This window comes from Drosophila mojavensis, unplaced genomic scaffold (assembly GCF_018153725.1).
Source record: "Drosophila mojavensis isolate 15081-1352.22 unplaced genomic scaffold, ASM1815372v1 contig_277, whole genome shotgun sequence".
NCBI classification, from domain to species: Eukaryota; Metazoa; Arthropoda; class Insecta; order Diptera; family Drosophilidae; genus Drosophila; species Drosophila mojavensis.
This window is the reverse complement of record NW_025318822.1, coordinates 1,360,740-1,374,307: the sequence shown is the minus strand read 5'-3', so window position 1 is coordinate 1,374,307 and position 13,568 is coordinate 1,360,740. Positions and strand designations below refer to the sequence as shown.

The 13,568-nt window shown below is 37.7% G+C and overlaps 2 protein-coding genes and 1 long non-coding RNA gene across 8 annotated transcripts in view; 2 read left to right on the top strand and 1 right to left on the bottom strand.

The window, feature by feature from the left end:
- Positions 1-1,019: 1,019 nt before the first annotated feature.
- LOC116804736 lies at positions 1,020-2,486 on the top strand. Its single transcript, XR_006356963.1, has 2 exons — positions 1,020-1,554; positions 1,665-2,486. It is a non-coding gene; the product is annotated as an uncharacterized LOC116804736 (long non-coding RNA).
- A 2,273-nt stretch (positions 2,487-4,759) lies between these two features.
- LOC6574040 (neuroligin-1) overlaps positions 4,760-13,568 on the top strand; it is a 50,580-nt gene continuing 41,771 nt past the window's right edge. For 3 of the 6 annotated variants that reach the window (XM_015167240.3, XM_002000062.4, XM_015167241.3), the window contains exons 1-4: positions 4,760-4,866; positions 5,650-6,102; positions 12,605-13,034; positions 13,111-13,328. In XM_015167240.3, coding sequence (XP_015022726.2) covers positions 12,769-13,034; positions 13,111-13,328 — 484 coding nt within the window. In that variant the 5' untranslated portion in view covers positions 4,760-4,866; positions 5,650-6,102; positions 12,605-12,768. Of the gene's footprint in view, positions 5,458-5,649; positions 6,103-12,604; positions 13,035-13,110; positions 13,329-13,568 lie in introns of all 6 variants that reach the window. The other 3 variants (XM_015167242.3, XM_044008291.1, XM_032732639.2) reach the window with 3 other exon arrangements.
- On the bottom strand, positions 8,211-9,813 carry LOC6574041 (uncharacterized oxidoreductase YjmC). The gene has a single exon (XM_002000063.4). The coding sequence runs from the start codon at positions 9,720-9,722 to the stop codon at positions 8,370-8,372; it is 1,353 nt and encodes a 450-aa protein (XP_002000099.1). The 5' UTR covers positions 9,723-9,813; the 3' UTR covers positions 8,211-8,369.

Below are 13,568 nucleotides of genomic sequence, written 5' to 3'. Positions count from 1 at the left end.
ATAGAGTATTCATTCAGTGTATAGCAAAAAAGGCTTATGTACAAGCCTCAGCTCTTAAATTATTGTAAAATACCATTCACAAAATCAGAGTGTACTAAAATTCTATTAACATAATACGAACAATTATGAGAACCTTTTATCACAAAAATTCTTTTTGATTATTGCTTTAGTCAAAATCTCTATATAATATAAGTTAAGACTTTCGACAATCTAAGGAGCCTGGAGAGTTCCGTCAGACATTCAAGGGGAGAACCTCACCAGTTGAACAGATTTAGTTCAGTTTATATTCGGACCAGACACAGTTCAGACCTATTGTTCCAAATTGTATCAAATATATTATTTCATCGAACACCAAGTTGTTATATATTCACAAGAACCCAACACAGCGTCCCCAATCACTAGTACTCTAGTGTGGGTGCGCTTAACTGGCGCCCGAGCAGGGACCCACATTCTTCACAAAAGGAAAATGGTGACGTGACGTGTCAATAACAAAATATAACAATAACTTATAAAAAAGCAAGTACAAATAAATTGTTTCAAATCTAAAAGCTGGATTGGACAATTGTTGGCAAAATTAAGTGGTACTTCTGTGATTTGCAAAGTAATGGGTGAAACACCATGCCATAACATTAAAATAAAATAAATAACATAATTTCTAGCAAGAGCTAGACAATTTTATAACATAAAAGAAATCGTAGCAAAATCCTTGTAGAGACGATCCTTAAAACGAAATACAAGAAATTTGCAGGCTAAATGGTGGTACAGATTGATTCTCGTATCGAGGTTCAAATCCTTGCCGTAAGACAAATATGATAAAAAAATAAACGTCACAATTTTGCAGGCTAAATGGTGGTACAGATTGATTCTCGTATCGAGGTTCAAATCCTTGCCGTAAGACAAATATGATAAAAAATAAACGTCACAATTTCCACCTGTGTTGAATGATGGGTTTCCGTATAAATTAAAAGGAGTTAAGTTTAAAGCACTGAAAATATAACAAAATTAAAAGGCGGCCTGTCTCAACAAACAAAGCATAAATATGCAAATATACAAATATGAATTATTTAAATAAATAAATGCAAATGCAATAAATGCAAGAGAGAAACCAGAAAATGAGACAGTGCCATATAAAGATACTTAGAAATTGATAATTCAAATAATTTTACAACAGACAAAACAATAACACACGTAATAATACAATTGGTAATTCGATGAAATAATATATTAAAGAAATATATTCACAAAATATAAATATTCACATCAACAATTTAAAAAAATGTGTTAAAAAAATTGTGTTTACAAAGACTGTTAGAACATTACTAACGTTTTATCTCCACAGCAAGGAATTCCGCAAGACGATTAATATGATTTTCTTATCTCAATTGGAAACGGAAAATAGCAGTAACTTGGAAACAATGAAAAAACTGATTTAGTGTAGAAAAATTAAGTCGAAAAATTAAATTGATAACATAGTAGGCCTTGCATCGAGTCGAATAGTAAGTAAGTTTTCCGACATTAAAATTATTTAGTTCACTTGTGCACCGAGCTCAAGCCGTAAGTAAAAAAATTTTTTGAAAAATTTACGAAAAAATAAAAAAAACCTAAAAAGAAATCTTACTAAAAAAGGTAATAATAATAATAATAAAAATTATATAAATAAATAGAATAAAAAATACCAGGTAACGGGTGAGTAAGTCATAAAAAAATGCTCTTGTTTAAAATAACATTTACAGTGAGATTAATTTGCTAATAAATAATTTAAATTCGTAGGCAGTATGGAAAATATAAATGAAACATTGCAAGGGTTAAGCGCGGCAATAACGGTGTTAGCCGATCAATTTTCAAGTCTAAAAGGAGAATTGAAGCAATTGAATAATAAAGTGGATAAATTGGAAAATAAGGATACTAATAAGTCTTTATTAATAGAAGAACAACAAATCTCACTGGCCCGTCCACGTTCGGAGCTTGAATTAAATGAAATTTCGTCATTGCCGGACTGTGGCCTTAAACAAGCGAACAATGAGTCGTAGTATTGTCCGCATTAATAGAATCATATAGAGATAGAGCTTTAGATGTTTTCATAAGGGGACTAAACGGGACTATGTCTCGTGGAATTAATGATTATCAACAAAACAAAAACTGGAAAAATTCTTCATAAATCAGATTTAAGAAAATAGGAAAAAAAGGAAAATGCACATTTAATTATATTCTTCCTTAACTTCTTTAGCACCCATAGCATCCACAGCATTTTACACGTGGTATATCCCTCCTAGTTTCGATCATTCATGGCAATAGGGATTTCCGAGATGCCAGACGGAATGAAATAAATGCGCTTACAATGTTGGATGTTTGTCATAACAACAAATGAATACTAAATGTATGGAACTATGAATGCTTTGAATTAACTTGAAGGTGGATATCGATGGCCCTCTTTATGCTAATTTATGGACTCTGGATAATAAATTTATATTGGATAATTATCATTATATTGGACAATTTATATTGGATGGATATCGTATTGGATAAATCATTATATTGGACAATTTATATTGGATAATTATCATTATATTGGACAATTAATATTGGATGAATATCGTTACAATGGACATATGCACCCTGATCTGCGGGACGCAGATATTTAGATGGGGAAGAGTTAAGACTTTCGACAATCTAAGGAGCCTGGAGAGTTCCGTCAGACATTCAAGGGGAGAACCTCACCAGTTGAACAGATTTAGTTCAGTTTATATTCGGACCAGACACAGTTCAGACCTATTGTTCCAAATTGTATCAAATATATTATTTCATCGAACACCAAGTTGTTATATATTCACAAGAACCCAACACAGCGTCCCCAATCACTAGTACTCTAGTGTGGGTGCGCTTAACTTATATAAGATTAACCCAAATTCATTACGTTAATAAATACTCGCAAGAAAAAAAAATAAATAAATAAATATAATGTACAACAGAGATATTTTAAGACATTTACAATTTTTTCCTTAGCATAACGAATTAAGCAATTAAGATACGACTTATTTAATTAGAAGAATTAATTTGCATCGGCACACATAGGATAGCATAGTACACATAAGTAATTATATTTTATTCCTTTGACACGAATAAACATTCCGAATAGTATAGGAAAGTATAGAAAATGCGAGTCCCGTCTTAACTTGGACTTCTTGAACACAAAAGCTTGAGGGACTTTGTCAATTCGTGGTTTTAATCCCCGGCTCTGATGTGTCCATAAATTAAAGAAACACACGCACACACGCACAGTTATATATGACTATGTATACTGTATGCTATATGCGTCATCAAAAGTGGCTTTTCGTGCCTTTTCGTATGTGGCTGCCGCAGCATTTCTGGGCTTAAGAAGGCCGGATGGTCTTTGGCTTTTCTCATCCAAAATTGAACAAAAAAGAAAAACTTTTTAATTATGTTTGCGTTTTAGTCAGGGTCTTAATCTGTCTACCGAAGCATCTTACCACACACCCATTAATATATGCTGAGTTTTGGGTCCGCTTATAAGCCAAAAGTATATACGCATTGTGGACTACATGACGTATGTGTAATAATTGTAAAGTAAGTGCAAATGCTTTTCTCCTTTACAAACGCTGCCAGCGTCTTCGTATATTTATTTATCGTTAATTTATCATACCAAATAGTCGCATTGATATATGCGATGCGATTATCTTTTCTTTTCGTACTTATTTATTCTTTTATTTTTATTTTTTTACTTTGCTCTTTTCTTTCGGTTCGCTTTCCTTCTTTTTATGTTTGGCTTTCAATTATGTGCTGTCCTTGGCAGCCCGCACAGTGATTTTCCTTGAACTTTTTGTCTGTCCGCTATCTGACAGGACTTCAAAATGCCAGAGCAGAGAATGTGGTCAAATTACACGCACGCTTGGCCCGCAATACTCGATTCGTTGCCATTGATTTAAGCTGTTGACTGACCAGGAGTGCTGGCTACTCCGAGGCAAGGTGGCGCCCAAAGGACTTACATGTCCATAGAAATTTGTCTTAAAGTGGTTAAGTGGATTGCTATTCGTGCTCTGGCATAATATGCACCAAAGCGTGTATTATATTGATATACGATTCGTTAACATTTCAAACATTCATCAAAATTCAGCCTGAAGGAAAGAAATAAAGCAGATCATAAATATATATATAACATAAATATTGCTTAATATAACCTAAGTAACTTATAAATGTAATATTACAAACATTGTCTAACATTTTAATATTTAAAGCTCAAATTTCCTACAGCTATCCCTGGAAGTTCGTCATCATTTAACATTTTTGTCATTACATAATATAGAATTTTGTCAGATTTATCCCGCTATTCGCAATCCCCATACTGTAAACTTGATTTGTCAAATTAATCAGAAAAAATGCTTTAATGCACACAAAGCAACGCAAGTGAGGGTCGTCAACCATTACCTGCCCCAACGGCTGATTTCTCGCAATCGGTAGGCGAGGCAAGGAAATTGCTGAGAGAAGGTCGCAAAGCCAAAGAGGCGAACAAATGGAAACGATGGTGAACAGCTGTTGAACGATTACCGAGTGGAGCGTAAGAGCGAAAGCTCGCTGCGCTGAATGCGTTCCACTTCCATTCGTGTGCGTGCGCTCTTCTGCTCGGCTTCCGTATTACTCTCGCTCTCAATTTCTCTGAAACTTAACCCACATACCAGCTGCTGCTGCTGCTGTGGCTTCCGTTCGACAGTCGACTCTGAAGCCGTTGGCTCAAGAATCCAACTTCAGTCGTTGGAATTCATTCGGGCGTCGTGGTCACAACTGAGCCCCCGTGCATGAGGCCAGTATCTTTGTATGAGTATTACTCTCTCTGTGTGTGTGTTTGTGTGTGTACGTATATCTGTGCCTGTGTGTAGTTTATGGGCACAAGGCGGCTAATACTAGCGAATGGAAAAGAAAAGAAAAAAATAAGGCCAGCTGCTCGAGCGACTAAAGCGTTCAAACAAATGGCCAAAAAGTTCTTCATGCTTTGAGGCGCGTCTGACTGCCGGTACCGTTACCATTACCGTTTCTTTTGCCGTTACCGTTAGCTTTTTCGTAACAAAGCCGCGTCACCACAGCATCCGCCTGCTGCTGGCTCGCGCCGTCTTCGCGCTGGCGTCTAAAAGTATGCAGGCAATGGCATTGTCCACCCCCGCCTGAGCACTTTACACACACTCGGCCAGCCCACTTTCCGGTCATTGACGTTTGCATTTAATTAAAGCAATTGCATGCCACATCGAGTGTGCTGCTTCCCTGTGCCTCGCATGCAACTTTAATCGCTGCCCAGACAACAACTCAGCACGCCAAAGGCAACCAACCCGAAACGCGAACGGAGCAACAGCCAAAGCACGTGTTGGCCAAGAACGCGCACATGGCTACAGATTGTTTTATAGTTGACTTCTAAGGATATTCACTACCTGATTGAAAATTGAAAATATTGTAACTTTATTGATTATTAATATTTTATTGTGCGTTTTAAACAATTCTGAAAGTGGGTTCAGAATTTTATAGAGTCGAGAAATTTTGTTTATATTTATTTTTATTGTTTTTTGTTTATTTTTATTTTTTTTTATTTCCAAAATTGTTTGCAATACAATGTTAAATATTTATTTATTTTTAAATTAACTTCAGAGAATATAATAATCACAATAAAAATCCATAAGAAAATGCAACGCAATAAAAGATAATTTCGGAAAAATTTGAAAACGGTTTCATAATACAAAACGTTGCTCAAATATGTTTGCACGTGTGTGTGTGTTTGTGTGCAAAAGTGCGAATATTTGTCTGAATGATAATAATAACTGAAGCACAAGAAAAAATAAAAATAATATAAATAAGGATACGCGATACGACTTGAAATAAAAGGATTGTTATCGCTGCGACCGGACATTGATAAAATCAAGAACAACAACCAGCCTTAGATCTGTGGACTATTATCGAAAGGCAGCAACAAGAGCAACAAGAGCAACAACAACGTCGTCTGACAGCTGCCATAAAAGAAAAGCACTGGCGTCAGCAATGGCCATCAGGGCCAGAAGCCAGATCCTTTCATATGCGTTCGCCTGGAGGAAGCATTAACACAAGGTAAATCAAGCAGACGGAACACAAAGCACAAAGCGAAATGAACCTAAAATTTTCATTGAAATGCAAACCATTGTCAAAAACATTTACCAGAGCTTTGTGAATCAGAAATGCGATTCATGTTAACAGTAATTTCAAGGCCATTCGTTTATGGCTATAAACATAAGCTCCTAACTGTTTCCTTGTTCGAATTCGGTAATAAAAGTATGAACTTTATTAGCATTGTTTTGTTTCCTAATGCCAAACATTTCGACTTAAATATAAATATTAAAAAATTTATATCTTTCTAAAAGAGCAGAAAAGATTGAAAAATGAGAATGTAGGATTGTTTATAACAGTCGACTCATTTCGTGATTATTATTTTGCCCTTTTATATCAAATAGGCTTTGTAAATTAAAAATAACTGCAAAAATCTATTTAAATAAAATGAATTTGAAAAATGTCGTTTGACCAATTGATTGTAATGAAAATATTATATAATGAAATATTATATAATGAAAATATTACAACAACTGTCAAATTCTGATTTTACGGTAAAATTATAAAATTCACGAAATTATTATTGTAATTTTAACAAATAATTAAAACTTTTTTTTCAAATGGATTAACAATATTATAGCTGCAATTAAATTCTTATTTTACGGTTAAGTTATAATTCTAGTTATTATTATAATTCCAACAAATAATTATATCTTTTTTTCATCTATTTTAGTTTTTGTTTAGTATTTTATTTTTAACAAACATTAATTAAACAGTGTATTAAATTTGGTATAATTTTGGTATATTTGTGTACTTTCATCAACCCAAAAGCTTGATAGAAAGCCTATGAGGCTGTCGACTTTTGGCAGCTCTTTGCTGTGAGGGGGAAGTACATTTATTGGTACTGCAATAATCATCATTTGACCATATCAATCAACTGTTTTCTTACATGCCACACTGTCGATGGACCAAAAATCAATTCAAGGATGATAAATTAGTTAAAAGTGTGTGCCTAGGCGCCAATATTGTGCTGCCGAGACTCGTCTCGACTTTCACTTGTCATTGCCACAAATAATAAGCGATTATAATGCCGTAAATCTAGACAGCGACAACAACAACGACGACAGTAATAGCAGCAATATGAGTAGTCCAAGCGCCGTCCTGCCAGACGGCCCAGTCACGTGCACAGCATCAGTGGGTGGCGGTAAATGCGGCGAATCCGATGCCCAGGTGAGGCAGCGCCAAGCAGCAGTAATTTGGGGACTATCGATGACGCGCATGATACAAGCTGTCAAAGGGAAGGTGCCATAATTTACAAGAATTCCAAAACACACGCTTAGGCTTATCCCTCATACGCCGCGTCATCTGATGAGGCGAATGAGCTGTGCTTGCGTCGATTTCAAATTATTCATGTATTATGTTCTTTATGTTCCACTTTTTCTTTTTCATTTTATTGATTAGGCCTTCTGCGAATTTGTTTTATATTACAACAGCAATATTAATAACGGCAGGTGCTCTGCTTCCCTCGCTAAAATTCGAGTCGACTTCCCATTTTGCGTAAATTACCGTAATCCGTATTTTTTCTGTCGCTTTCTTAACATGCAAAACGTTTAAAAATAAGCAATGAAAGGAATAAGGACGATTGTCTTGGACTTGCTAAATATTCAGATATATTAAAAGTACAAGTATTAATAATAATTAATACTTCTTAATAACCACTTAATAATTTCATTTGTTACAATATTAATTTTAACATATACTTAGTTAGAATATTAATTTTATTATATATTAAATAAATAATAATTATTACATATTAAATAAATAATAGAGACAAATTTATTCTTTGATAGGCTAATGACTAAATTTGGAACATATACTAGGATAGACAACCCCCTATTAAAATGTACAGCGCATAAGCAAATTTTAAATCTCCTACAGTATTACAGCAGAAAAGTTAATAAATAAATATTAACATTTAAAGTCTATCGTCTATAGATTTACTATACTATTGATTCTTTTTTGGGGCAGACCAAGACAGTGATAAATTGTTTCAAGAATTGCCTTCAAGTTATATATGCATATCCTATATATGTATATTCCAAAAGTTACTGGAAAGATGATTCTGAGAACAATTAAAATATATTCTATTGAAATGATTTATTTCACTCTAAATATATGTAGAGGGAGTGTGTAATTCTAAATCATTTTGAATTTCGTACTATACGGAGAAATTTAATCTTTAGTGAAATGATTTGATATTACTTCTATAGCCATCTGCTCACATATAAAATTTATTTCGAGATATTGTTAATCCTGAGCGGCTCTATGTTGAAACGATCACTTAGATCCTGCAGAATGGAGACTGTGCAGGGCAGCAATGGTATCCCGCCTTGATCATCCACCATTTGCATATGCTGCAATTCCTTGTCGCCTGGCAGCCATGGAGGTTGCGCAGGATCGCACGGTATGACGCTGCGCAGCAGCTGATGGAAATCAGCGAGCCTTTCCTCGAAGGAGACACAAAAACGCATGGGATCTATCGCTATGTAGACCTGGCCCAGGTCAGCCTGTTCCCTCTCCCAGCTAAAAAGTCCGCGTCGTCGCAATTGCGATGCGTATCGGGCCCCAGTCATGACCCCGCAGAGTATATCCACCATGGCGGCCAATCCAAAGCCCTTATGCTCGGGCGTAAAGGCCCGCAGACGCTGGGCACGCAACGCTTCGACGATGCAGGTTGTGGGCATGCCATGGCAATTGAGCGCCACATTGTCGGGCAAGTCGTGCAAATACCCATTGGAATACTCCAGCTCCAGCTGCTCAATGGGATAGGCGGACATGCCCACTTCCATGAGGAGCTGTTCGCGAGTGCTGCCCGCCGCACAGGCAATCGAGTTTCGACCCAGCAAAGGCTCAACGCCGCCATTGGGCACCAGGGTGGCCGGTCCATTCGACATGCAGATGCCGATCAAGCGATGGGACAGCGCCTGACTGGCATACCACGACTCCAGCCCAATTGAGTTGGAGCGGCATGCAGCCACGTAGCCAAGGCCCTGCTTGCGAGCCTTATCCATGGCCAAGTCCATACAATAGTTGGCCACCACCGGCCCCGGCGCATTCTGGCCGTCCACCAGGGCCAGCGCATCGCGCTCGCTCAGCACCTTCGGCTGCATGTGTGGGTCGATCGTAAGGTTGTGCAGGTCCACCGTAATGGCAGGCAGCTGATGTATGCCCATGCTCCGCTGGCCCATGTAGTCGGCAGCAATTAGAGCATCAGCCATTTCGCCAGCTGCCTCATGCGGCACATCCATGGCCGCAAACACGTCACGCACAAATCGCTGCGCCTCCAGCACATCTACCAGGACTTCCTTATTCTCAAAATTTGCTATGGCTGCCTGCGGCTCCCGGTATCCTCTGCACATGAGTAAAACACGCTTCAGATTCTCCCAGAGTAGGTCTGAGCCTGGCCTGCCACATCTTGAATCGGGCGCGTTGCATTTTGTTCCACTATCGTTTGCCTCGCTCGCAGGTTGCCCGCCACACGGCTGAAATATCTCTTTAGTTGTGCTGGTGCTGGCTAAGGTGTCCGTGCTGGGCAGAGGCCGCACTTTTCGTAATGTATCGAGAAAGTACAGTACTTTTCGCATTGCAGTCTATATCGTCGAAATTCAACTTCAATAATGATTAGAGCAGCGTTGGGAACTTTCCTTAAAATTTAATGTTACGTCAAAACAACTATACATATTATGTCAAGTAGCGGTTTCTCGTATGGCAGACGGACAGAAGGACAGACGTCGCTTTTTGAACTGAACCACTCTGCCTATTGCTTACATTTGTAACAAACCCGCACCAAGAAACTGCTTAGGTATGCTGCAATTATTTTGATTTATTCAATAGCACTTCTGAAAATTAGAAACATATAAAAACTGGCAAAATACGAAGTGCACATAACATTATGAGGGTCAAATTGGTTTGAGGAAATTATTCTTCAGCCCAATAATCATCGTAATGTTCCATATACTGATTAATAAAATCTCTGTGGGTGTAAATGTCTGTGACTTCAATACTATTCGAGCAATTATCTGTATCTAATCCACGTTTTGCATGGCTCACCACGCCGTACAAACAGATGAAGGAACTGTTTTGGGAATATCTTCCATGGCAACCACCCATATAGCCACTTCCACTGTCTCCCGCACATATACTAAAATAACTTCTGAGTTCTACGGTAAATAAATCCGACATTGGCTGCGGGTCTTGCGGTACTATCTCGACAATTGCTAGGGTTAGATTAGCAGACGTTTCCCATGAAACGATATCACCGGTAATGTTGAGCAGCATGCTTGGATTTTAATCAATATTAAAAATCCAAGGCAGACAAATCACTTTTGGAACATAGTCTTTGTTACTTCGCAGCAATTTAATCAGAGCTATGTCCCCACCTAAGGGGTCTGTAGTATATCCCCTGAAAATGGAATGAATTATGAGATTAATCCAAAAGTTGAGCTGAAATTGACTTACCCATAGATGGTTATGCGATCTACTCGATCTAGACCATGGTCTTTGTCCATTATAGTATGCACCGATGTCGCATTGCCCACTCGAATCTTTCCAGAGTCTTTCGAATAAACGCAATGCGCAGCAGTCAGCACCAAGTTTCTTTTTGTTCGAGGTCCAATGCATTGACGACTGAAGATTTTTCCGTTCGATATGTAAATCGGAACCGTCCAGGGTGACAAATTAGACGACAGCTTAAGAACATTTTTACTTGTAAATGTGTATTTTGCCTCAATGTTGCCGCAAACCTCTGTGCAATAGTCCTTCAACGCTGATCTGTCAGTCCAGGTGCCATCCTCTTGACATGACACATTCAATGGATTTGGCGATTTCCGCGAACCAATTTTGCAATCGGATTGAAGCAGTGCGGGACTAGCACGTCGTAGCAGTATATTTGGGTGCCATCGCATTGCTCTACGTTAAGATAAAAGAACGGTTAATTAAAGTACCTATTTTCCCTATTTAATCGCGCTTACTTTTACATTCTATATCCTCGTCGAAGCCTTTATTTATCCATTCCTTATTATCGCATTGCAATTGGGAATTATTCGCCTTGGAGGGCACTAGTTTGGTATTGACCTTACAAGAAAACTGTACAATCATATAATTTATGGGCGGCTTAGCTTCCGTGTCGGAGAGCCAAATGTTAGTTTAATCAAGAGAAACATAATAAATATACGAACGCACATTTTATGAACTAATTCGTGCAACTGCTGGAGCTCAACTGATCTAATCCAATAAGAGTAAGTTCGTCCTTGATGCCTCGTGGTAATCAGCGCTCACTGGCTCCATCCGTTCCGTCGCTATTTAAATTCAACACTTCCGGCATCCAAAAAATAAACATATATAATAAATATAAATATTTGCGCCAATTGGATCATGAAATATCGGACAAGCTATATTTCTGAAATAACTTAGCGCTATATCAGTGTATAAAAGTGAATTAGTCACTAGAGTACCAAATGTTATTATTTTCTCTTGTATATTATTTTTATTTTGTAGTGAATTTCAGTGCACTCGGAGCTGACTTTAATTTAAATACAGAATTTATATAACCATATAATTTTTTTTTTATATTTTTCTTTAAAATTGCTTAAAATTCTTATTATTTTTGTTCCTTCAATCCATTGAAAATAGGAAATCTGGGTATGAGGATTGTATGTAACAGGCAGAAGAAGGAGTGGCAGACCCCATATCATATATATTCATGTTCAAGGCTATGAACTGAGTTGATTCAACTGTGTCCATCTGACCGTCTTTGTTACTTCGCTGCAATTTAATCAGAGCTATGTCCCCACCTATGGGGTCTGTAGTATATCCCCTGAAAAAAAAACCGAAAACTTGAGATTGTCCCATCAGTTGAGATGAAATTGACTCACATTATTACATAAGCTACTATATCAAGAGTAAGTAAGCATCGATGTTGAAGTTCCCAGTCGTATAAATCAGTTGCATATTATGCTTCACACTTATTTTAATTACCGCAATGCGAAGCATATAGCACAAAGTTGATCTGTTTGCAAGTCCTTGACGATTGAGTGTGGTTCCGTTTTATTTGTTAATAGAAATAGTTCAAATTTTTGCACACCATGAATGACTCATCGCTGCCGTACGGACATCACGAAAACCGTCACAGGCCAAGCTTAAGTCTATTTGCTGCCCAGTTTCTTCGCATTCAAAGGGAAACGGAGAGCCGAATGTTAGTTTTATCAAGAGAAATATAACAAATTTGCGAGCGAGCATTTTAATAACTTGAAATAAATTGCCAAACTGCGCGAGATCAACCGATCTAAGCTGGGCATTATAACTGAAGCCGAAAGAAATGTTTCACGATAAGAGTCAGCTCGGCCTTGGAGCCATGCTAATCAGCAAAAGTTTATACTCGTTCCGTCTTTAATATAGCTCTAGATTATATACTATATATAGTTTAAAATAAAAGCAAATGTATATAATAAATTTTTGTCTATTTCAGTTCCGAGAAAGATATTGAAAAATGAGTACTATGCACTTGAAATCAGACAATCAAGGCCACGCCTGTCAAGAAGTCGACTATAGATAGTGTATTCCACACGGAAGCTTTGACAACACAATTCCACGATATTCAAGTTCGTTAAGGAGAATCGAGACTCGCAGATCATGTGGAATTGCCCTCGGTCAATGCTGCAGCTGCGCCTGTTGCGCTTGATGCTGCTATTATCGGTTGCATCAGTTGGCTGGTTTGATCACGCTACAGCCTCCACGCATGATGTCTACAACGGAGCGCGACCGGGACATCGGATCGTGCAGACCCGATATGGACGCTTACATGGAATGATTCTGCCGTTGGACAACTTTCGCTATCTACGATCAGTGGAAGTGTTCTTGGGCGTGCCCTATGCCACGCCTCCGATCAAACAAAACCGGTACGTGCCCCAAAGAGTAAATGGAATTTTAAAGATCTATAACCATCTCTCTCAAATCTCTCGATATGCACTGTAGCTTCAGTCCAACTCGTGCTCCAGCACCGTGGGACGGAATACGTATCTCTGATAAATACAGTCCCGTTTGCCCGCAACGGTTGCCCAATATACAAAATGAGACCGCCGCCTTGGAGAAGATGCCAAAGGGACGCCTGGAGTACCTGAAAAGGTTGCTGCCATTTTTAGAAAATCAATCCGAAGATTGCCTATACCTCAATATATTTTCGCCTGTTAATGGTAAGTCTCTAATGTAGATGCACCAATTTTATAATATAACAGTCAAGTCTCAATAATTTCAAAATTGCGATAAATCGAAAAATGCATGCGATTTCGAATTATAGGAACTCGACTAATGTATAGTAAAAATTAATGATGTGAATCATTTTATACAAATAAAAATGGCTCGTATTTTCTGAACACATTTTAAACTAAATATGCAGCTGATTATTTTGAGCAGTACAAAATCAAATTGGAATT